This window comes from Cygnus atratus, chromosome 4 (assembly GCF_013377495.2).
Source record: "Cygnus atratus isolate AKBS03 ecotype Queensland, Australia chromosome 4, CAtr_DNAZoo_HiC_assembly, whole genome shotgun sequence".
Taxonomy (NCBI): domain Eukaryota; kingdom Metazoa; phylum Chordata; class Aves; order Anseriformes; family Anatidae; genus Cygnus; species Cygnus atratus.
Window position 1 is genome coordinate 36,932,619 of NC_066365.1, and position 24,134 is coordinate 36,956,752.

Consider the following 24,134-nt stretch of genomic DNA (forward strand, 5'->3'; position numbering starts at 1 on the left):
AGTTTTTATTACATCATCTTTTACGTGCTATCACATAAATGCTGCTAAGAAAAAAGATTGATCTCAAGGGAAATTGTTTTGAGAGTGAACTCAGATAGAACTCAGACACGTTAGGTAGACAAATGCATTTTGGTGGAACAGGAGGCCAGTAGACTAGGTTGAGTCATTTAATACGATCTGCTACTGCTGTATGTAACCCCCAATTTCTTGACATGCACTGATGTCAAAAATCATGTAAATTCATTCAATTTACATGATTGTTTTTACATTTAATTAGTTTATATGTAACCCTTATTCCACTAGCCCTCAGAAGGGAAGGAGTACAAATGAATCCTGGGTTTCTCATTTAATTTTCTTTTTCTCACCAGGTATTTGGACAGCGTAACTAATAAGGACAGCACTCTTCCACCCATTCCTCACCTTCACTCGTTGCTCAGTGATGATGTAGAGCCTTATCCCGAGGTGGATATCTTCAGACTAATCCGATCTTCCTATGAGGTAGGATAGGATTTCTCAAGGGAACTTGCCAACCTGCAACAGTTCTTCTTTATAGAGGATTTTGGTTCTTTGTAGTTTGGCTTTGCTTGGAATTGGAAGGACATGGAAGAAGTACTCATCTCAGAAGGCCAAAATGGGCTAGGGGGTTAGTCTTTTTTTCTTTTAACTTAAACTTTTGCAGCTGTCTTGCATAGAAGCATGCCACATCACAGGAGAGCAGCTCGCGACCAAAAAGTAGCTTACAAACAAAAGGCTGAACTTGTAATTCACAAACTGTTAATTTTATTGTAAGATTTTCATGCCTTTCCCAACTGCAATGTTAGTGAAATCAATGGGATTTCACGAGACCTTGCCATTATCAGTGGAACTTTGTTCTTTTTAAGTTTTCAGCTAGTGCTGATTGGTGATAATAGAGAAATTAGTGACCCAGGGTCACAAAGGTAAAATATTTTCAAGTGAAATGAGCTGGTAATAACCAATATCTGTAAAGCACAGAACAAAGCCTACAAGAAAACTAAAACTTGTAAATGAGTTTCATTGTCCTTAAATTAAAACAAACAAACAAACAAACAAAAAAAAAACAATTAAAATATCCCTGATGATTACACTGATGATATTTTTATTAAAAAAAAAAAAGTAACTTAAAGGACTAATTCTTAATTTCCTTTTTTCCTTTCCTGTATTGACATACAGACTTAACTAGTATTTTCAGCTCAAAATGTAGGTATATGTTAACAATATGACAGCTGTTTCAGAAGCACTTCCTGTGCCCCTAAACCTTCCATGCCTTATTAACGTGGTTCAGTTTGTCCTTCAGCATAGAATATACTGAGGAACGTTTGACTCTTGAGACGAGAATATAAGTAACAAATACAATCTACTATGCCAGTGATTTATTTATTTATTGAAAATACTTTTTTTGTAAGCGATCTTCTATGTTTTCTTTGAATTTGGTAATCAATTCAGGAGCCTGGTATTGTGATGATTACAGTAGAAGCGACTGAAATAATGCAAAATCACTGCAGAGTTAGAAGCCTGTGCATTGTTCACTAGCTGTCAATGGACTGTAAATTCGGATTTTCAGAGTTGTCACATGGTTAATTCCTTTTATTCCTCCAAACCAGAGAATTGTCCCTGATTACTGGAATAGATGTGATTTCAGAGGCACAAAAAGCCTCTCTTTTCAAGACTTTTATGACCTCTGTGGTACTTGATGTTCTTGGATGTTTATCTAGATTACTTTTTTTTTTCAGAAGACTTTTTTATTTTAAAAATATTCCAAGCACATAAACATCTTTTTACTCCTAAGGTACATGATAAAGGTGCAAGTAGCATCACAACTTTAGTGCTAACTTGGCCACACAAGAATGTGCTAGATGCAATTGAATTGGCAATATAAATCCATCTTGCCACACCCCTCTTAGTTTTACAGGTAGCATTATTGGTTTTGGTGCTCTTCTGTGCATTTCTAAGTACGTTACAGGTGTTTTCTTGATGGCAAAAAACTTTTACTTATAATTCATAAAAAGAAATGTTAGACAGTAGTCATTTCTCTACATATGAGAGCATGAAATGTTATTCCCAGTAGGCTTTCCTCTAGGATGCTTCTGTAGTGTATCTAGGAGCTCCCTGAGATTTACGTGCATTGTGGGGGCAGGGGGGAAACCTGAAAATAAGACTTAGGCACTTTTGAGAATCTTCTTCCTAATGGAAGTTGCATTCCTGTTGGTTGGTTTCAGATACTTAGGAATGTAAGGACTGCTATACTGTCCTGTATCTGCTGTTACAGATCCAGTTAGTCTGAATATCTTCTTTGTGTTGTGGCAAATAAAAGATGTTCCAGGAGAAGCTGAAATAAAACCCTTCAGAAGGAGTTGTGAAACAATCTGTTCACAGAGATTTGCCATGGAGATTTCTAACTACTGAGATTGAAATGTGAGGATTTATAACTTAATAAAGTACTTTCAAAATAAAATAAGTTATTTGGGAAAAATAGAATCTAGGGACAAATTTCTAAAGTCTTCATAACTTCATCGTGTGTTAGAAAAATAAATGGCTTAGTGCCTTAGCAGCAGTTTGAACTGTACCACTTATGATCCTTCACAAAATTAAATTCATATATTGAATACATCAAAGTAAAGCCTAGTACTAATACCCACACTATCCTGTCCTCCTTTTCTTTTTTTTTTTTTGTCTTAAGAAATTTGGAAGTATCCGAGCAGATTTGATTGAACAAATGAGATTCAAACAAAGACTGAAAGTTATTCAAACCCTTGAAGATACTACAAAGCGCAATGTGGTAAGTACAGAATTAACATTCTTTACAAATATTAAGGTCTGACAGTTTCTGAAATTAAATTAGCTTTTCATGATACAGGGGTTTCAAATCTGTATCTGTTAATGTTATGTTTCAAAAGGTACGAACTATTGTGACGGAGACTTCTTTTACTATCGATGAATTGGAGGAACTGTATGCTCTTTTCAAGGTAAAGCTGAAGTGATCCTGTGCTTGCAGGAAAAACAAATGTTTAAATCTGATATGGGATTGGGTATTGTAGTTTTCTCAAGGCCAGGCTGAGGGTTTGAGTTACCATCAGATATCTTAATGCAAACTTGAGTTAGCTGCTAGATTGCTGAATATACAAAAAAAAAAAAAAAAAAAGGTTTTTAAAAGCTCAGGGAAGAAGTAATGCACTAAGTGATTTGTCTGAGGGGGAAAAAAGGAATATGCTGATGTAAACTAATACTACAAAAAAGTGAATATAGAGGTTTTTGATCACTCTTTAGAAACTTACGTATGTCTCTCTATGCCTAAGTTTTAGAATTGATCATGGAATCATTTTATTCTACTACTGATACTTTCATGTCACACTAGCTGATTTTTGCCATTGTTAATGCTTTAACATATTGTATGGAGATATAGTGGCGTATAGTGATATCTTAGTAATTGGTTGTACATACTGGTTTACATACACTCTGGAAGTAAAGCCTTCATGAGACTTCCCCTCTTTCTGACTTTGTGTGGTGAGGTTGAGAGGGGTGACTGAGCATGACCTGCCTGTGTATATGCATAAGTCACAGTTGCTTACTGCTCAGTTCAAAACAGGTATTTCATGTTTCATCCATATGTGAGGCAGAAAAAGTTTTGCTTTATCTTTTTTCCTTTTTTTCTTTTTGTAGAGGGAAGTGACTTTGTGCTGTTTAGAGGAGAAATCCCTTGCAGAATTGCAAGGGCTAGGTAGACGGAAATACATCTGCTAGTCTTGTGTTAAGAGGGTGCATGTAAGAGATTTGATCTTTTATCATTGCTAAGTGATGAGTTGTTTACAGAGGTGATGACAATCTCACAGCATTTGCCTTGTGTTCAGGCAGAACATCTGACTAGCTGCTACTGGGGAGGAAACAGCAATGCTATTGACCGGCATGATCCCAGCCTGCCTTATCTGGAGCAGTACCGTATTGATTTTGAACAGTTCAAGGGGATGTTTGCTCTTCTCTTTCCTTGGGCATGTGGAACCCATTCAGATGTATTAGCTGCACGCTTATTCAGGCTTCTGGATGAAAATGGAGACTTGCTCATCAACTTCCGTGAATTCGTGTCTGGGCTAAGTAAGGAGAATTCATAGCACTCTTGAAATAATCTGACCAAATCAGTTTGTTTCTAAAGGGGATCCAATCTGTCACAAACAGATGTTTTATTAGTCATCAGATAATGAGTTTGTTTGACATATGCCTGTTTTCATAAATCAGTCACCTTTGTTTTAAGAACTGTACATGCTACTGTGGAGTTAACTTGATCGTGCCTGTGGCAGTGGTTCCCACAGAGGTTCAGGCTGGACTCAGTAGGTGCATCTAAATTAGGCAGTGGTGTGTTGCACTGGGAGAAGGACCACATGTGAACAAGAACTACATACCCATTAGGACCCAATGCCCACACTGTGCGTTTCACTGTGGTTCTCTGCACACCCACAGTGTGATGGTCATGGCCTCATGCCTGTACCCCGTATGTGGTTGAAGCGATGTTCACAGCTCTCCCAGGAAGCCCAGCTGAGAGCTCAGCTGTAGGTCTCCCTTAAAGTCCTAAGGGAGTGCTTCACTTAAAACCTTATGAATCTAAAGAAGAAAATTCTGGGAGTCTGCGCCTGTAACAAAGAGTGTCTCTCTCTGGATTCTAAAAGCACCTAATTCATATGAATCAGCAGCTAAACAATTTGTCATTAGGAGGTCTGAAACCTCCTTTCTGTTGTGGAGGTATCTCTAGGCTGTTAACCACAGAATATTTCTCAGGATTACCTAAGAAGGATGTAAAGAAAATGAGTAGCTGCTTCTTTTGTGATTTTTCTATACTCAGTGGGTGCTGGTGAGAACAGTCAGAAAACAAAAACTTCAAAAAGGATGGTGGTGTCTTTCTCTATTGTTATTGGTAAGACTTGCCTACTTTTCCACTTAATTCCTCAGCTTCTGGTGGAAAGCGATACCTTACATGACCATTTCAGCTGTTTTCTTTTTGCTTGCCACTGAAGTGCATGTGCATCTAAAAGACTTAATCCCAGAAGAGGATGTTTGTGGGACATCATCAGTGCCAACATACCAAAGTGCTTTGTGGCTTAATTGGAGCCCTTTACAGCCCACGTCCAGTCTGCAACTGACTTGTTTTTGCTGTAGCTGTATTCCACCTTGATGCACCCTTTTGTAGGTGGGCTTGGTTCTGAAGAAGGGCCAGCAATTCAAGATACCATCTGAAGGAAGTGGTGCTGTATGAAGGATGAATTCTCAGAGGGAACTTGTAACCTTCTAGAATTTCACTTTTGGTTTTATAGTTAAAGATTAAATGAAAAAAAACACTACTTCACAAAACGCTGCTGTCATATATTTTCTGTGCACACCTGCCTGGATTTCCCTGATGACTGACTCACAAAAACGTCCTGCAGCTTGTGTGCTTAATGGTGTGGTTACTTCTAGTCCAAGTATTTCCTTTTGGGAAGTCTTTTTTTCTTAAAAAAAAAAAAAAAAAATCTGTTCATCTTTGAGTTATATTGCATTTTGTCATCTGCTCCTTAAACTTTTTCGGAAATCTGGGAGTGCGTACCTTTTATCAGTGCTGCCAGCTTTATAAAAGGGAGAGAGGCAGCACTTGTTCCCCTGACTGTTCAGAAACAATATGAATTTTGAGAAGTTTATATGCACATATGCGGGCCAGGGGGAGGACAGAGTGAGGATGTTGGCTTTGCTTGCCCCGTAAGAAAGAAGCAGTGTTGGCAGACAGAGAGAAACAGGAAAGAATTTACATTCTATGTAGTAGGAAAACTGGAAACAGGACAGGAGAGGGAGAGAGATGGGCATTAAATTCAAAAACAAAACCACACCCCCACTTTGTAAAGCAGAAGCTGACATGATAATAGAACAGGGTTTGGAAACCTTGTCCCAGCTAGGCATAAGGGAAAGAGGTGACCGTGTGGTGAAAGCAGTCCTGTCAGCAGATAGGAGAAAGCGTACTTTTTTTTCCTCCTGTCTGTAAGGCAGAAAAATCCCTGGAAGCCTTGACTTTCTTTGTCTCTGGCATCAGAAAGCAAGAAGAGCTGCCTTGAGGATAGTAGGTTGCTTCTGAGCAGTGGTCATGCATGCCTGCAGCTGTACGAGGAGAACAGCTTTTTGTCAGAAAACTGCACACCATGATCTCAGTTGCCCATCAAACACTTGCTACTTTTTTTTTTTTTTGAATAAAGCGGGAGGCCTTACTCCCTGTAACTGACTAACATCTCAGCCCAGTCCTCTGGGTGATTTCATGGCAGCCTATTATTTGCCCTAGCTTTACTTTTTTTTTTTTTTTTTTAAGTGTGAGAACATTTAAGCATCAGGGCTGCATTAAAATCTCTTTACAGGCGTGGTAATACCTGTTCTTTTGTGGCTGCAGAATAGCTACGTGACAGTAAAACTGATTGCACACAAAAAACAACGCGCTGTGATGCACTTCTGAATTGTATTTGAGAGACTGTTAGCTAGGTAACCCTAATGGCCTTCTGAGACATGACCCATGGTTACTGCTTACAGGATGCTGTTAGTAACAATTGTTACTGTTACTGGTTCAGACAGATTTTTTTTTTGAACAAATAATGAGCAATGAGAACAAGGAACAATATTGAACATTGTGAACAGAAATAAACATGAACTGTGCTAATGTGTGCCTCTATAAGCCAACATGACTGAACTAAAACCTTTGATAGGCAAAGCAGACAAAACTGCTCATTTAACAAAAACACAGTTTTCAGAAATCAAGCCCAGTGTGGCATGTGTTGAAATTTAAAAATCAACTTCAACCCCGCCCCTTTTTTTCCATAAAGCAGCACATTCATGGTAACAAAGAAAGCAGTCAACAAAAACAGCATGGGATTTGTTTGAGTTTACTTTTCCACGTCCAGGGACTTAAACTTCTACAAACAGCAGCTGCTTCAGTCTGCCTCATCCACCCTATATGCCTTGGGTAGGAGAGTTACCCAAACACAGAGTAGCATCTGCTGGAGAAAGACCCACCTGCTCAATAGAGGACTCTGTGGCCTTTCTTTGTCACTGCCCTGGATGGAGAGTGTGGTCAGAGGGATGGGTATTCTAAAGGTGACCTGTGGCAGTGTCCTCTCTTACTGTTTTGTCCAAACAGCACTGTTGGACTCTGGCACTGCTTAGTTGAATTCCTCCCTCCTAAACAAACATCCTATTCATGTGCCTCCTAGTCCTGGACCATGCTGGAGGATGCTTGTTGCCTGCTGACGCAACCCTGGCTTCTGACGCATTTCCTTTTCGCTACTATTTTTCAATGGCTTTAATCCGTGTAGCCACAAGGATTTGTTCCCTCAAAGCCTCTCTTTGGTGCTGCTGACTCCTTCCAGCAGCTACATGAAACATAAATAAGAAGGGCTGTTCTGTGTGCCAGCACAGGCCCATGGTTCCCTCTTTCACATCAGCGCGAAATCCTTGGGATATGAGAGAGATGTAATTATAACTGGGAATCCTTTTCATAAACCTTGCAGTGAACAGCTCAAGAACCTCCTACTTTAGGTGCTTCTAAGGCCTCAGCTGAGCAAAGATAGAAAAACCTGGCATTTCTTGCTGTATGTTTACCCTGTATCATGTTATTGGAAGTTCAAACAAAAAAGGTGTCTTGATCAGTTTGCTGTAGGAGTTGTGCTGCTCAGAAACAGCTGTCATCCTTAGTTACGAGCTGTTTGGGATATTCACTCAGGAGGAAGCTCACCTGCAACCCCATACCACACTGGATTGAAACACATCTGTTGTTGACTCAGGATCCCAGTAAACTAGGGAGATTTCCATGTGGACTCAAAGTGGCCCCCTACTTCCCATCAAGTGTTTGGTTCTGTGCAATACTCCCTTCTTGGAGCATGTGGCCATTCCACCTTTTCAGTGACTGCTAGTGTTTGCAGCTCTTGCTGGTCTCACGAAGAAGTCAGCACCAAGAAAAATGTGTGTCTCAAGGAGTACCTGAGTATTTTTTTTTCTGAAAAGCTTTTCTTGAAGTACTCGTGGCAGGAGAATGTTGAGAAAGCAATGTGTTAACCTCACCACTCCTCCAATGATCCTTTTGCGAGCTAACTGCTGTACAGGTACTCTGCGCCCTCTACATGTGTTCATGAGAGGGACAACTGAGGCCAACACTTGTATGTTGCTACTCATTTTTATATTAACAGAATAAAGTTCTAACCTGTTTAATTGCTTTGTTAATGGTCTCAAAGAAGACTGAAAAACTGTGCACATATGACTTTATGCGCAGAAAGGACTTGGCACCTGCATAGCGTAACAGAAGGAGACTAGCCAGTTGGCTGTTCTTCCCTTTGCAAAAATTTTCTGACCTATTCCCAGGAGAGACCTAGATGGCATCTTGTCCTGCATTGTGTTGTCTTCATTCATGTACATTTTGAGGAGAAAAAGGGCCTGGCATTAGGAAGCACACATGGATCCATTTCAGGACAAAAGGAAAAAGCAATGACACTTAAGCTTTTTCAATTCTCATCACACCTGGGGACAGCGAGAAGAAGCCAACAGATGTCACAAGATACCCTGTGCCCTGAATGCTATTTTGGTGAATGCATCCCTAACCATTGCTGTAGGACACAGAACTGCAGCCTGTTCTGTACCTGGGTTATTTCATGTCACCTTTATCAGTGCAACACATCACATGGTACCTGTGTGCATAACCTAAGACATCGTTTCACCAGAAGAGAAAACATCATCTGCACAATGTGGTATACCAGATATGAACAAAAGGAGGTTTTGCACTTAAAAAAGGCACCAGGTTACAAGCAAAATGGCTAATGTAGATGCACCTATTTTTTCAGCCTAACATGTATTTATTGCAATCATAAGCTTTTCTATAGACTGTGATTGTACAGTCCATACTTTGTTGTAGTTTGCGTAGCAGAGGTAGGTTGACACTGTAAGGTGAAATAAGTCTTTGCTTAACCTTGTTAATGAATGTTAATTCATTTATTTATGACTTGTATGTCATAAAAAGTATGATTTATGAAGAAGTCTGATTATAGGTCATTTCAGTACTTTCAAATTAACTAACATCAGCTTAATTAATACAGTAGTCTGCAACAGACTGCTTGGATTTCATATAGCTAATTTTATTGTAGGCCACAAAGAAAGGGTTTGAAGTGGATAGAGGGTAATGCGTAAACATCAGTTTAGCTTGTGGCTGATGAGTAGTGTTTGCTTGAATTTCTTTTTTTTTTTTTCCTCATAAACATCTTATTAAGTCATGTGATGTTTTTGGATCCTCATATCAGGAAGATGAAGTCCACATAAAAATGTCTTCTTAACTTTTAGCTGGAGGCCTTTCTTAGCGTCAACATGATGATCACAGGATATTTTTAAGTTACAAAATAAACATTTAATAAAGAACCTAAGGTTGAAGTACAAAATTTAGAGTAAGTTGGTCTGTGTTTTTTTGGTATTTCTACCACAGGCTGTATGATCTTAGAATTTCAAATGATTGTTTTATGATCTGTCTTGGGCTGTAAAGGGAGTATAGTACTTGCCAGAGTGAATGTAGTAGCTTCTAAATGCAATATTGTAGCAATAATAAATAGAATGGTATTGAATGTTGAGTACTAACATATTGTATATAATACTGCTTAGGTGCAGCATGCCATGGAGATCTTACAGAGAAGCTAAAGCTGCTGTACAAAATGCATGTTTTGCCTGGTAAGTAAATTATATTAAAATAGCTTGCTTTTTGGTGAGAACTGACATTTGGAGCAGAGTTGTAAACAAATAGCTGTCCCAATTAAAATTAATTTGTACAAATTATTTTATTAGTTTATGCAGTAGTAAAATAAGAGAGCTGTTACCTTAGTCAGAAATGGATTTAGAAAGTCTGAAAGCACCATGCAGTCCTCTATTGCTCCTGTCACAAAAAGGCCGTTTGTATGGGTTTCTTGCAAGTTTACCTGGGGCTGGTGACTTCCACCCTGCACAACAAATACAGTGTTCTTTAGGGTTTGTTACCATAATACGTTTTCTTTAACAGCGAAGCTAGCTTGAAGCATTCCTGTGTGCCCTGGTTACTTGTTTCTGTCCCCAGCCCTTCTAGCATTCCCCACTGAGCTGGTCCAAATATTTTCAGAAAGAGACTGTTTGTTTTAAAATCCAGATTGTATCACAGGTGCGTTCACTCCTTGTGCTTTGATTGCTCACGGCTGGGTTTGCTGGAGGTAGGCTTGAGTGATTCACTAGCTTAACTAGAAAGAAAGAAAGAAACAAACAAAAATTTATTAAGCAGAAGAGATCCAGTTCTAAGAATGTCTGTTCTGGTATTCAGGAACTGGTAAGCTCATACCCAATCATGATAGACTGTTTCCAGCTAGGAAGGGGTTCCTATCCTTTTTAGGACATGCTGAGCTGCACAGAAAAATGTAATGGAAGTTAGACTTGGGAAGACAGGCAAGCCAGCCTCTGAAGGCAAAGAGCCAGACAGAGATGGATTTGGGGGTAGTGGAACGACGATAACAAGGTAGTAGTAGATCCAGTTGATTCATTTCCCATGAGTTGAATACAGATGATCCCCAACCTTTCACATCCTCACTCTATTACTTCTAAAAAATGAAATTCTAAACTCTTATCAATGGGAATATGTTCTAGTTTTTGATTAAAGTGTTGAGTTTTTGATGAAATAGAGTTTTATAATATTGTTTAGATCCATCCCCTGAGCAAGAAGAGCCAGACTCTGCTTTTGAAGCCACACAGTACTTTTTTGAAGACATTACACCAGAATGTACGCACGGTAGGCATCTTTTGTCTTGGGTCTGAAAAGAACAAAATGCATTTCGAACACCATGCCTTCTTAAAAAGCTACTTTTTTATTGGGTTATACACTGTAAGCGAACTATTTTCTGTAAAAAGAAGTATGTGGCCTTTGTATGTAGTTTGGTATCCTTAAAGGTGTGTGTGTGTGCTAAGGGGTCCACTGCATTGTGCTTTGGAGAAATGCTCTCAGAATAATGTCATCAGTGTGTTACTATGGAATTAATTTTGTGATAACTGCTGCATAATATTTCTTGATGGAGAATGGCAATAAATATATCGGCTTTCATGATATATTTGGATCACAGAACTTAGGAAGTTCTAAAAACTGGAGCCAACAGATATACCAAAATGTAGTTCAGTTGAATCTCTTTAGATGCTGTTTGGGTTGTGGTAACACAAGCTAATAATCGTTGTACTACATAAACAAAAGCCAAGATGGTCCCTGTGTTAGTATTTATATTATTATAAGGGATTTATGAGCACATTTAAGAATAAGCAGAAATCATGGTTTAGTCTTACCATTTTTACTCTGCATTTTCTGTAGTGTGAACGTTTTCTTTATTTTGCACTGTACACATGAAATGTATATATGCAGCTAAGACTACACTAATCTTTCTCTCTCCCCACCCCTCTGCTTCCTAGTTGTTGGCCTAGACAGCAGGAACAAACAGGGAGTAGACGATGGGTTTGTTACAGTGAGTCTGAAAACAGACAAAGGTATGCACACATCTTTCATTTCTTGACAAAACGCTCCTTTTGAAAATGGAAAAAAGTATTAATGTAGAGTTTCTTCGTGGACTTTTTCTGCATCTCTGGTTACTTTGTTGACAGTAGGCAAGAAGAGTTCACAAGAGAATCGAAACTACCTGAGAATGTGGAGCCAAGAGAATAAATCCAAAGCAAAAAACTCAAAGGACTTGCCCAGGCTGAATCAGGTACTTCTGCTGACACGTATTTTTAATGAACTTTAAACTTTTTTTTTTTGCATACTTACAAATATTCATACATTCATGCTAATTAAAGGTATTATTTTGAGGCAGATGCTTTTTTTTTTTTTTTTTTTTAACCAACACAGCAGTCAGCTGAATATAGAAGTTAGTTGTCTTCAACATACTGGCATTCAGCTCCCAAAACATCCTAAAAGTGAGATGCACAGATAGGAATGATAATTTTTTATTTAGATCTCTAGACAAAGGGTGATAGGACACAGAGTATTACCAGCTACCGCATAATGTCTAATAGACATTACATGCAAGAAGCATTTTGCATTTTGTGATTTATACTATCAGTCTTATTTGCCTTAGATTTATTGCAGTGAAGGAGGATAAAGACCCATTGGGACAGCCATTCCTTACAGAGCATATAGGGAAGGTGTACTCCTTTTAGAACAATACTTCGTACTTTAGGTAGCCCTAAGCAAATCTCCTTCCTATTAGTCAGTTTTGAATTTTGAAAGGCTTGCATTGAACTGAGTTACCACTGCCAATTAAGAGAGTACTGCCGGTCACTTCCTTCAATTCTCATTACTTCTCATTAGTTTTATCAAGCCACTAGTTATACTTAGCATTCTTCCAACAAGAAAAGCCACCAAAATTACTGCTCTGTCTCACTGCTCATCCTCTGTTGCCCTCCTGTGGCTGCAGAGAGATATATTTATCATATATTGTAAGGAACAACCAGCAGTTTATTGTAAATAGCTGAGACAGGCAGGCAGCAGCACATCTGGCTGTCTAATCATAGAAAATGCTTTCTAGAGTATACACAGAGTATTTTCAATTTCAGTTTAATCATATAAACAATTGTGTCTTGCCTCCATTCCAAACTTCTTTTAAACTGATATACTAGATCTCAAAAGCTGAATTTAATGCTCTCATTAATGTTTCCTCCCTCTGTGCTTAGGGACAGTTCATTGAACTGTGCAAGACAATGTATAATATGTTCAGTGAAGACCCCAATGAGCAAGATCTGTACCACGCTACCGCTGCTGTGACAAGCTTGCTTTTGGAGATAGGTGAAGTTGGTAAGCTCTTCACAGTGCAGCCCACAAAAGAGACAGACAGCAGCAGTAACAATTGCAGTAAAACTATTCAGAGCGAGCTGTTTCAGAAAAAAGACAGCCAGCAGTACCCCCTTGAACAGCACAAGCCGTTCCAAGGCAGCCTTGCCACCAACGATGAGGAGGCAGTTTGCACCGACAGCACCCTGGGCATGCAGATGGAAGACATTAAGCTCGAAGACTCTTCTCCCAGGGACAACGGAGCCTGTTCTTCCATGCTCATTTCCGATGACGATACAAAAGATGATAGTTCGATGTCCTCCTACTCGGTACTGAGTGCAGGTTCACATGAAGAAGAAAAGCTGCATTGCGAGGACATCGGTGAAGACACCGTTTTAGTACGGAGCAACCACACCACTTCTCTTCATAGAAGCACTAGCATTGACAGAGACTGGGCTATCACCTTTGAACAATTTTTAGCCTCCCTTTTGACTGAGCCAGCGCTGGTTAGGTACTTTGACAAGCCTGTGTCCATGATGGCTAGGATTACTAATGCTAAAAATGTAAGGATGATGGGTAAACCAATAACCTCGGCCAGTGACTATGAAATCTCTACTATGTCGGGATAAAAGGCAGTTGGGTTTTTTATTTATTTTTTTTATTATGTATTTATTAGTACCTGGCACAGGCCCTGGTATTTTCAAAATATGATTGTTTTCACTAATGTGAAAATGTTGGGGTGCAAACTTAATTATCTTGAAATATAATCACTCTTTCTGTGGGAAATGTTACACGAATGCAAATTTTATTCAAAGTACAGAAAAAAAAATAACAGTTGTCAGTGAAGTGTGTGTATTATTAACCTTGCTGTCAATATAAAATGGTAAAGATTAGTTCTTAACTTCTAAATATAAACTTAATGCCGATATTTGTGTGCATTTTTAAAATACACATATACAGAGATCTGATTATTGGGAGAAAAAAAAAAAAAAACAGTACCTAAAATTTAAAGGGACACTGTCAACCTGAATAGGACTTCGGGGTGAAATAAAGTTCCAGGCAGCATTCCAGAAGTATAACTTTATTTCATACAACTTTTTTTTTTTTAAAGAGGATAACATTTTTTAATGCATGCTTCAATTTTATTTTTTGAATACATGAAGAAACACTTCACTGATACCTGCCTGGATCATAATTTCCCCTGCTTGAGAATGGTACACTCAGAAATGAGAAGTGCATTCCAAGTCCAGCTGGCATGTCAGGCAAATGTGGTTAAATGTGATGATTTTTGCTCCAACAGGACGCACAGCCCATTTGCCTTTCTCTGGGTTCAGCCACCTCCGGTTTTACCAAACTGAGCAGAGGGAAAGTCCTTCCCCAACAGTGGCCACCAAGGGAAATTCTCTAGCATGACCATGCCTGGAGCTGTATTCCTAACAAGTAGACTTGGAAGCCTTGCTGTTGTGCTCCAAATACAGTGTATGCAGGTACCTGAACAGATTGGTGGAGTCCCTTTTAAAAAAATGAAAGATGTTTAAAAATAAATAAATCTATAGCTGGATCTACAGCATATATAACTTAGCTCTTAAAACTAACCTTTACCACCAACCTATTATATCCTTGTTAGATTAAGAAGTTAAAAACCTGTATTGCATAAGTCTTCATTTACAACAGTGTAAAGTAGAAATAATGAAAAAAATCTGCAAGATAATGTAACTGAATGTTTAAGTCTTACTGAGAACACTGTCACTTTATATAAAATAAATAGTATCCTGTATCAGCTTACTGAATAATATGTTAAAATGAAAACGGGAGCACCTGCACTTTGAATCCTTGCTTCTTTTATACAGATATTGAGGATTTTTTTTAATTATTATTTTGTTAGCTGTTTTATAATTCATATTTGTTCAGTTCAGGATCATGCCTATATGCCTAATCTTTGTTTGCTGCTTTGAGAATATTTTCTGTAGAATACTGTTGATTTTTTTATACTCCTGTATATTGCATCCATGTAACTTGCAGATTTTTAGCTGAAGCTGTGTTTAATTCTTTTGTTTTAAAAGAATGCTTTTAAACTGTCAGATAAAGTGGTTTTTAACCACAAATAGGGTAATGTGAACAAATAAAATACACTGCACAGATGTGATTTTTAACTATTAAAGTCATGCTAGAGGGAAAGTAGGTGATTGGGTTTTATTACAGAGGCAAATGATTTTGAATCTTCAACACCAGTTTTCAGAACAAAAACATTTGCTGTTTCCATGCCTTGGTTTGTTTGTTTAACACTTGAACGTGTTTAATTCCATCTGCAACAAGCAACCCATGTAGGCCTCTCACACTGCCCAGCTTCTTGAAACATTTTTGTGTTATGCTCACATTTGGTGAAAACAGTTGTTAATACTTTTTAAGACCCACAGGTATTCTATAAACCACCTGTGTTTTGCTGTAGCTTACTAGACACGCTTTTAAGTTTTTATATATTAGAATGTTTTTCACAGGGTAAGCTTTCAGCCTCTCAACCATGATGGTTACAGAACTGATAATATATATCTATTCAGTAAACATATATTTATTTTTGAAATTTACCATCTCATTCTCTGTATGTATATAAAGTTAATTTGGAAAAAAAAAAAAAGCTGTTAATCTGTTAGCTTCTGAGCACTTTGAGTTAATGGCTGTGCTCACATATCCTTGTCTCGATCTTTTTACTTTTCATTTCTTGCGAGTAAGTTGGTTTACATGCATATCAAATCGTGACATTCATTTGAAGCTGCAGTCACTGTTCTGAAGAATATGACTTTGAGTGTTTTAACTTCATATGCCAAGGCCAGAACAGGGTGTTTTATTGTAAATGCCTGGCAGCTAAGTAAGTTATCACAGAAATCTTCAACACTTCCTTAAGCAGACTGGACCTTTTTCAGTTTGCAGACCCCCAAAATAAATCAGCAATCTCCCACACAGCCCTAGAGGTGCACAGATCACAGCTGAAGAACATTTCATCCTGAAAGGGTTTGCCAGTTTTGCTCTACCAGAAGGGGCTGGCAGTGGAGCTTTTATCCTGGAAGTTATGTTGCTGTTACAACTCCTGTTAATAAGGAGAGGCATCCACAAAGATCTCTGGTGTTACAAGGTGATTCTTTTGTGCAAGATTTCCTTGCCATGCTAGCACAACTGTCCCAACAAAGTTTTTAAATGTAAGCCACATCATCATCTAAGTGTTGCTTTGCTAGAGGAAGCAGCCGGATGAGCTGATTTTGTCCAGATACTTTGTAAGGCTGCTCACCTGGCCAAGACCACACCCAATGGCCACCTGGCAGTTGGCTATTTGATGGCAAGACCTGCTGCAAGATGGTGAGAAGAAAGTTGCCAGAGTTTGTCTGACCAGCACACAGTCACATGAAGACCTTCAAGAAAATGTGAGTGAACATTTAAAGTCTTACTTGTATGCGTGGGCATGCTGTGCAAGCAAATCAGCTGATTGATATGCTTTGAGATAGAGACTGTTTTTAGTCTGTGAACTGTAGAGTTTAGTTAAGGTTGTTAATCTCGTAGATAGAAGAAAAGAGGGAAGATAAGATCTCCTTCCTCTTTGGAACTGAAACTTGTGACCGGATGCTGATAAGCTCTGCTTGTCTGATCTGGGGGAGCCTGGTGGTCAGGGGGGTGCTGCCTGCAAAGAGACAGCAAGTGATGGGGGAGTGGGAGGTTGTTTTATAAAGCTCTGCTTTAAATGGAGGAGGTGAAAAAAGCCACTAAGAAATGTGTTATTCTAATCTACCCTTCGTGTTACTTAATCATGGTGTATGAAAGTTGAATGGTACCTCTTTCCTTTATTTTACAGTACCTGAATTCTGGACATCAGAGGTAAAGGTTTGTGTCACGTAACTTCTTAGCAAGCAGATGGAAAGCTTGTGTGTTGTATTTAAACCTACTGAAAATTTGATGTCTAAGCAACTCAAAAGAGAAAAGCACCTTCAGGGGGCCAATACAGTGGCACTGGAGCTTGTATTGCAGTGGATGTTACGTGTCAGGCACTGCATTGTTAATGAAGATAGCAGAGGATGTGTGGTGTGTGCGAGGGCTCTGGGAGCAAAAGGGTGCAGTTGGTCAAACTAAGAGAGAATGCTTTTGTTTGGTAAGCTGTGTGCTATGCTTGGTATTCTCTAAGCTTCTGGATCGCTCCTATCACAGATCTTCTATTATTTGTAGATTTGCAGCAGCATTTTGAGACTATGGTAATCGGGCCTCCCGGCAGTAGGTGCAGTACAGAAACAAACAAGAAACAAAATTAAGGCAGTACACAAGCTCTGTGAGCCTACACCCTGCCTAGATGAAGAAGCAATAGATCAGAGAAGGCACCTGTAGCTGTGTATCCATGCCTGACAGGTAGGGAGCACAGCTCACCAGTTCTCTTCCCATTTAGCTTGTAGTCATGTTGATGGGCTCCAATGGTGTTACTCTGCTGCTATCCCTGACAGTTTATTCTCGTCTGTTCTTGGTAATTCAGTAATATGAATATACACTGTAATTAGAAGATGCCTTTATCAGAAATGACATATTAACTGTATTTAAAAAAAGCAAACCAACCACCACCTTGATGCTGTTGCATCCATTTTTGTAAGAAAAATTTGAGTAGTCGGGCTTAGACTAAAACCTCTTGAAACTGAGAAAATACGAAGGAATAATGTAGGAGTTGGTAGGCTAGCTCACCTATGGTGGAGAGTGCCGCAGTCTCCTGGCTTTTTGCATTGGACTCCAGCATGCTGGGCCTGCCTTTGGTCTCAGACATAAACGTGTAAGGCTGGTCCGGAACTAAAGCTTGCCAGTTCAGATACTTGTGGAGGCGTAAGTTTGTAGCAAAAATGAAACTGAAGCAGTTGCATTTATTACTGAGCCTTAGCCTGTAGTTCAAAGAAAAGATTTTTCTTTCCACTAGAAAATAGTGCTACAAGTCCAACAATTGTAACTTTTTAATGGTCAGTTTAAATGCTGGTTTATTCAGTATAAAAAAAAAAATAGATCAGCATGACAGATTCAGTGAAAACATAGATTAGCATGATGGCAAACAATTAGAACAAAATATGGCAGTAAACATTAAACTGGAATATGGCTAGTAATAAAAAATGTGTTACATGCTTGTACCAGCAGTGTCATTGCATAAGTGTTTCAGTGCCGGAAATAGAAGCAATGAAATATGGAAAGTAAGTTATTTTTAAGTGCAGTGAAAGATGCTCTCAAAAAGTGGTGTAAGGTAATCTCCCAAAGCATGTCCCATTAGAAGAGAATGTACCACAGGTTCTTCTTTTCTGGCATGTTCTATCTGTTTAAGCTTCCTGAATGCGTGCTTCCTCATCCCTTTTTCTAAAACAACTGGTATTTACATAACTGACCAACTCGACATTTGGGGTTTTGTTCATCTTGGGGTTGGGGGAGTGGGATGTTTCTGCAGTGCAAGGCTTGTTCTATGCTTCTGAAGGAAGGTGGGGGGTGGGGGGAGTCCTATAGGTAAAATCTTGTAATTCTTATGTAGTGGCACTTTTGTACGTTAGTAGAAGCACGTGGTCTCCAAAACTTGCGAGTAGAAACAAAGGCCACCTGAGAAATACAAATAGAATTTGAAAACTAAGCAAATAATTTAACGTAGCCTGTATGAAGATGAGTGCATGGTGGAAGGGGTAAAGGAAGTAAAAGATCCTTTCTTGGTTTGGGGAGAGGGAACAGCCAGACAACCAAAATAAACCAAGGTTTCCCTTTTTCTCTGGAAAAGTTTGCCGGAGTTCCAGCCGTCAAAGTTTGTTCCTGAACTTTGCTCTCCTGAACAAAAATCCTTGCACACTTAATGCAGAGAGAGCTTGTCCTAGCCATTCAAACAAAACCCTGTTGTGTAACTTTTTTATTTTTATTGTTTTGTTTTGCACACATTTATCAAATGGTACTGGAGATACCTGGTGACAGTTAGGAGCTGTAATAACCACCTACTACTCGCAGCGGAACATGGCAGTGCATGGCAGTCTACCTGTGTAATATTGTCGTATATTCTATAACCTTATTTGTGATACACCCCTAAAGCTACCAATGTAGTCCTGTAGCTACAGAGGCTCAGCAAAACAATTCTTTGCCTCCTCCCAACCCAATATGTTTTTTGTGTATACTATATATCAAGGAAGCGAGGCCTGCTTTTATTGGTGTGGACCAAAAGAATTTCAAAAGAGATAAAGGGATGCCGGTCTTTTGGGTCAGATGTAGAACAAAGTGAAGGAAGGACCTGGAGAAGCCCCTCAGCTAATAAAGCAGAAAGCATTTCCTTTCAGCTCAACATCATCAGTCCCAGCGATATGCTGTAGCTGTGACTTTGGTTAAGGAAAACATGTTTCATGGTCATGAAGAGGGAGGGAAGAAGTGTTAAAGGTCACAATACACAAAAATTTATCAGATGTGTCAAACTGACTTGTCTATTTCACAATTTTCTGTTAAAACATACAAGATTTCAAGCAGACTTGCATGTAAGAATTTCTCTATAGCACCAGAAGGATCTTGAGAGTTTGTGCAGATCTCTCAGATTTACATGTTTCCAGTTTCTTTCTTCTGGTGTTTGATTTTTAAATGCCTATCTTGGATTCTGATTTTGAAACTAGAAAATAAGAGACAACAAGCATTTGATCTTGCTGTTGTTTTTTGCCAGTTCAACTTCCACACACGTAAATGTTCCACTGCATACCACTTCTACAACTTGTGATACAAGGCTACTAGGAAAGACAAAAATGCAAACCCAGTAGAAGAACCTTAGAGAACTCTAAAATGAGTTCTCAGAACTGAGGAGGGAATTAGAAGAGCATGATAAAGCCTTCCCTCATATCGCAATATGTGCTGAGAGCATGGCTAACTGTAAACTGCTAGTTTTCTAACAACTCTAATAAGCCGTAACACGCAAACGCTGACAATGTTATAGAATAACTCATTCTTTATTTGCTACCATTGTAAACATCTTTCCATTACACAGACATCACCGTTTACATTATTGCTTTTATATTGTGGTAAACAGAAATTCCAATTAGTATACAGCTATCTAAGCACAGTGTGATAAGAAGAAACTGCCCACAAGCAGTCTTGTCGTCTTCTTCTCCCCCCCCCCGCAAAAAACAACATATAGACTGGCACAAGAAACATCAGTCCAAAGACTGATCGCCTTTCTACTACAGCAACACAAAACAGGTATGACCAAAAAAAAATTACTAGCCATATTTTCAATACTGACTACTGAACTCCCACATAACTAAATACAAATGTTTCCATCACAATAATTCCTAAGACAAGGTTAACCAATGGGATTTTTGTTTTCCATCCTAGTTTAAAAACATTTTTTCTCAAAGAGTGAAAATCCAAAACTATTTATGTGAGGTGCTTAAATTGGCCCCTTTTCTTTAGGCAAAATGTCATATTTTTACAGTATCAAATGACAGAAGCACAACCAGTTTAAAAATATTCTTGTTTCTTCCTAAGTAGCGTTGTCTTCAAATCATGCTTTCCAATTAAGTTGGTCACTTAAGAAGCAACGTGCTTGTTTATTGAAAGACTATATTCTATTGTTATTTATAATAAGTTTCTACTTATCTTCAGATTAATTTATTCATGAAGTGGCACCACATTTCAAACATACGCTGGAACAACAGGAAGGGAGGTAGTCTGTTAAACAGTTGCTACAGGAACAAAAAAAAATAGAGAACTGCCTTGTCTTCAGTTTTAATTTTTTCTAAAATATTACTGTTGCATATAAACAATGTAGTGAATGCTTTGACGATGCAGCATGTTAAAGTAACAATACTTACAAGTTCTAATAAGTAAAACACGACAGTTAATAAATAACAGCAAGAGAATTTAACAAGGTTTTAATTTACAAGAGTCTTAGAATAAACTACAAGCAGTAAGTTCTGATGTTCAACAAATTGATTCTATCAACTTGCAGGAAGGTGTCCTACCTCCATTTTGAATCTTCCATAACCTTAGGATTGTCATTCTGTAAGAGAGTTAGTACAAAATACCACTGACAAGTAAAATACTGTTCTAAACACTCTCTTTCCCTTCCCTAAACACAGCTTCACCATCCCCCCTCCCCTCCCATATTCTAGTTACCACCATAATACAATTACCCTACCACTGGTGCAAAACAGGGAGACCTGGTACTATTCTACGTAGAGTGACTTAAACAAAAGGACTGGGGTATTTGATCACAAAAACTACATGCAAATTCTAACCGTTTACTGGGGAAGTGTAGTGGAGCCTAACAAATACTCATCTTAAATGATTACTACGCACAAGCTAATACATTCCCATATATCTCACTCATTTTATTTACTTTTTTTTCCTTCGTACGCTGATGGAGTTTAATCCCAGGTCACTTTTTGATTTAAAAAATAAAAAGCTAATGAAGATACATTTCATGTAGGGCTCAATCTATGTTCTACACTAAGATGTCTTAGCTGTGTGACAGGAAACCTAAAACTTGATGCTCAAAAAGCCTCAGCAGTAGTTACGTGGCAGTCTCCTTATGACCAAGGAGCTGAATGCAAGTTTCAAGGCTGGAAAGACTAGTGTGGAGATTGTTAGCAACCGTTGCAAAAAAAAAATAAAAAAAAATTGCAGACTCCACAGGAGTGGGTTGTTTTTTTTCTGGAGATGGCTCAATCGTTTTCTTTTTAATTGTTAGCAAGCGGTAGAGGGAAGTAAATGTGATTCTGGGATTCCCTTCCTGCTGCTGCTAGACATCCTGGGGTCGCTTCCGAAATTCAAAAGATTAGTCTCATGTGCTTGCAAAGGAGATTTACAAGCCATATCAAAATTATTAAAGATAAACACAAAGGAAGCTGGGGCTAGGAAGTAGTAAATAACTAACTTTCTAGCTGCTGAGAAAGAGTTTCCTTTCCACTCCCTTCCTCAGCCAGCTGTTAGGAATGTTCAGTTTCTGCAGGGGGTCAGAGAAACAGAGCAGCAACACAGTATCTGAATCCCAGATTGCTCTCCCCAGCATCTCAGCTCTTCCATTGGTAAGAATTACAGAACTCCAAGTTCGCAGGAACAGCAAAAGAACCAGGCTTCTTGTGGACAATTCTGTTACCTGAGAATCACAGAGTGGTTTGGGTTGGAAGGGACTGTATAAACCACCCAGTTCCAACCCTCTGCAATGGGCAGGGACACCTCCCACCAGACCAGGTTGCCCAAAGTCCCATCCAGCCTGGCCTTGAACGCTTAGAAGGATGGGACATCAACAGCTTCACTGGGCAACCTGTTCCAGTGCCTCACCGCCCTCTGAGTGAACCTCTGAGTGAAGAATTTCCTAATATCTGATCTCAGTCCAGCTTCTTCTAGTTGAAAGCTGTTACCCCTTCTCCTATCACTACGCTCCTGGACAAAGGGTCCCTCCCCAGCTTTCCTGTAAGCCCCCCTTTAGGTACTGGAAGGTTGCTGTAAGGTGTCCCCAGATCCTCCTTCTCTTCTCCAGGCTGAACAAACCCAGCTCCCTTAGTCTGTCTTCAAAGGAGAAATGCTCCAGTCCCTTGATCATCCTTGTGGAAATCTATCTGCTTTAAAGCCAAAGCATAACCATAAATATACCCTACAAGCATCTTCACATTACCTTTTTTTTTTTTTTAGTAGAATAGTGTCAGTCCAACATAGATGAGATGAACCTCTCTCCACCCTGTGCGTGGAAAACTCAAAAACTGTTTGTTACTATACCTAAGGCATCATAAAAAGTAAACAGAGCTGCACTACCTCCTGCATATACTATATATATATAGTATACAGTGACCAGGTGCTTTCCCACAAATAAAGAGATCACCAACATTTAAGGGACCAAGAGTAATTGGGTGCACGCAGTGCAAGAAGTCACTATTTATACAAGACAGAATTACCGAGGTGGGAAGGCACCTCTGGAGACCACGTGGTCCAACCCCTGCTCAAAGCAGGGTCACCTAGAGCAGGCTGTGCAGGACCTTGTCCAGTTGGGCTTTTAATCTCTCCAGGGAGACGTAATATTTCATATTATATTAAGAAATGTATTATTTATGTAGTGTAACATCACTCATTACAAAAAAGGGGTTCATCCCTTTCCTCTCCTGTTCAGTGTTTGTATTCTTCAGGACCCTCTTCATGATTAGTCACTGACTGTAAGTTAACTAATTTACCTGCGATGATTTAAAAATAAAAGATGAACCATGAAAGCTTGTATTAGCATACAGGTTTTGCGCCAGTGTGCTATTTATATACTGAAAGAGTTTTTCCCAAATAACTTGAGCTTCTAAGGCTATGATCTGGTTACAGAATCAACATAAAACACTGATTGAAAAAAGCAGAAGGCACTTATTTAATAGTAGGTTTTGGAAAATGAAGTGATGGTTGTACCAAATCTGTTTAAAGCTGCTTTAAGCAATAATTAGACAAAATATAGATATGAAGTCCTATTGACTAGATTGTCTGAGGATGCCATGATTAAGGAATGTGTCACAGTTGCACTTATCCATGCAAAATGCATTTTTATTAGAGGCTAGTATTAATTTTCAAAAAATAGGGGCTGCATCTGCAATATTTATTTTTTTGTTGTTAAATGAGTGAACTCAACTCTTGTACTTCCCAATGGGAATTTCTCATTAGCTGCTAAAAGAAAGGGCTGACAACAAAGTCAAGCAGTCTGAGCAGCTGAAGTCAGATCAGAAAGAACGGAAAACTTTTATAGCGGCAGTATTTTTAGAAAGAGTAGCTTTACTCTGAGGATTAGATCCTCACACCGTTGACTTGTGGTTCTTTCTTTGTTGTTGTTTATTTGTTTGCAAATTAAGCTTTTTCCAGGCATAGCAACTTGCTGGTACAAATCCACACACAAAAAACTTCCTTAGCCAGAAGTAATTTGTAGTAAGTACATCAGTATGTTGATGGATTAAGCCTCTTTCCAAAATTGTGACTAATACATCCCCATCATCAACCTCTTCATTGTAGAAATTTAACATTGACAAGTGGACTATTGACTACGCATACAGAATGAGAACACAAAAAGCTTAAAACCAGGGACATTTCAACTAAAAAAAGTTTTAAAAGACAATTAACAGATAAACCTATTAATGAAATGCACTATGCAGAATAAATATCTGCTTTGTGTTCCTGCACCAAGAAGTATAAAAAAATAAGTGATCCAGGGATCTTCAGACTTCTGGGTTAAAAAACAAACAAAACAACAAAAATAAACACAATAACCCTGTCCTTTGGAGAGTAGCATATAAAGAGCTGTAAACAGAGGTTGATTGTCCGAGCTTTCTTAACTGAACTTAGA

The 24,134-nt window shown here is 38.8% G+C and overlaps 1 protein-coding gene across 2 annotated transcripts in view; it reads left to right on the plus strand.

The window, feature by feature from the left end:
• TBC1D9 (TBC1 domain family member 9) overlaps nt 1-14,956 on the plus strand; it is a 51,563-nt gene extending 36,607 nt beyond the window's left edge. The window contains exons 13-21 of one of the 2 annotated variants that reach the window (XM_035552302.2): nt 369-498; nt 2,699-2,797; nt 2,916-2,984; nt 3,867-4,107; nt 9,652-9,717; nt 10,709-10,795; nt 11,461-11,535; nt 11,653-11,753; nt 12,718-14,956. In XM_035552302.2, the coding sequence (XP_035408195.1) occupies nt 369-498; nt 2,699-2,797; nt 2,916-2,984; nt 3,867-4,107; nt 9,652-9,717; nt 10,709-10,795; nt 11,461-11,535; nt 11,653-11,753; nt 12,718-13,443 (1,594 nt within the window). In that variant the 3' untranslated portion in view covers nt 13,444-14,956. Of the gene's footprint in view, nt 1-368; nt 499-2,698; nt 2,798-2,915; nt 2,985-3,866; nt 4,108-9,651; nt 9,718-10,708; nt 10,796-11,460; nt 11,536-11,649; nt 11,754-12,717 lie in introns of both variants that reach the window. The other variant, XM_035552297.2, reaches the window with a different exon arrangement.
• The last annotated feature ends 9,178 nt before the right edge of the window (nt 14,957-24,134 follow it).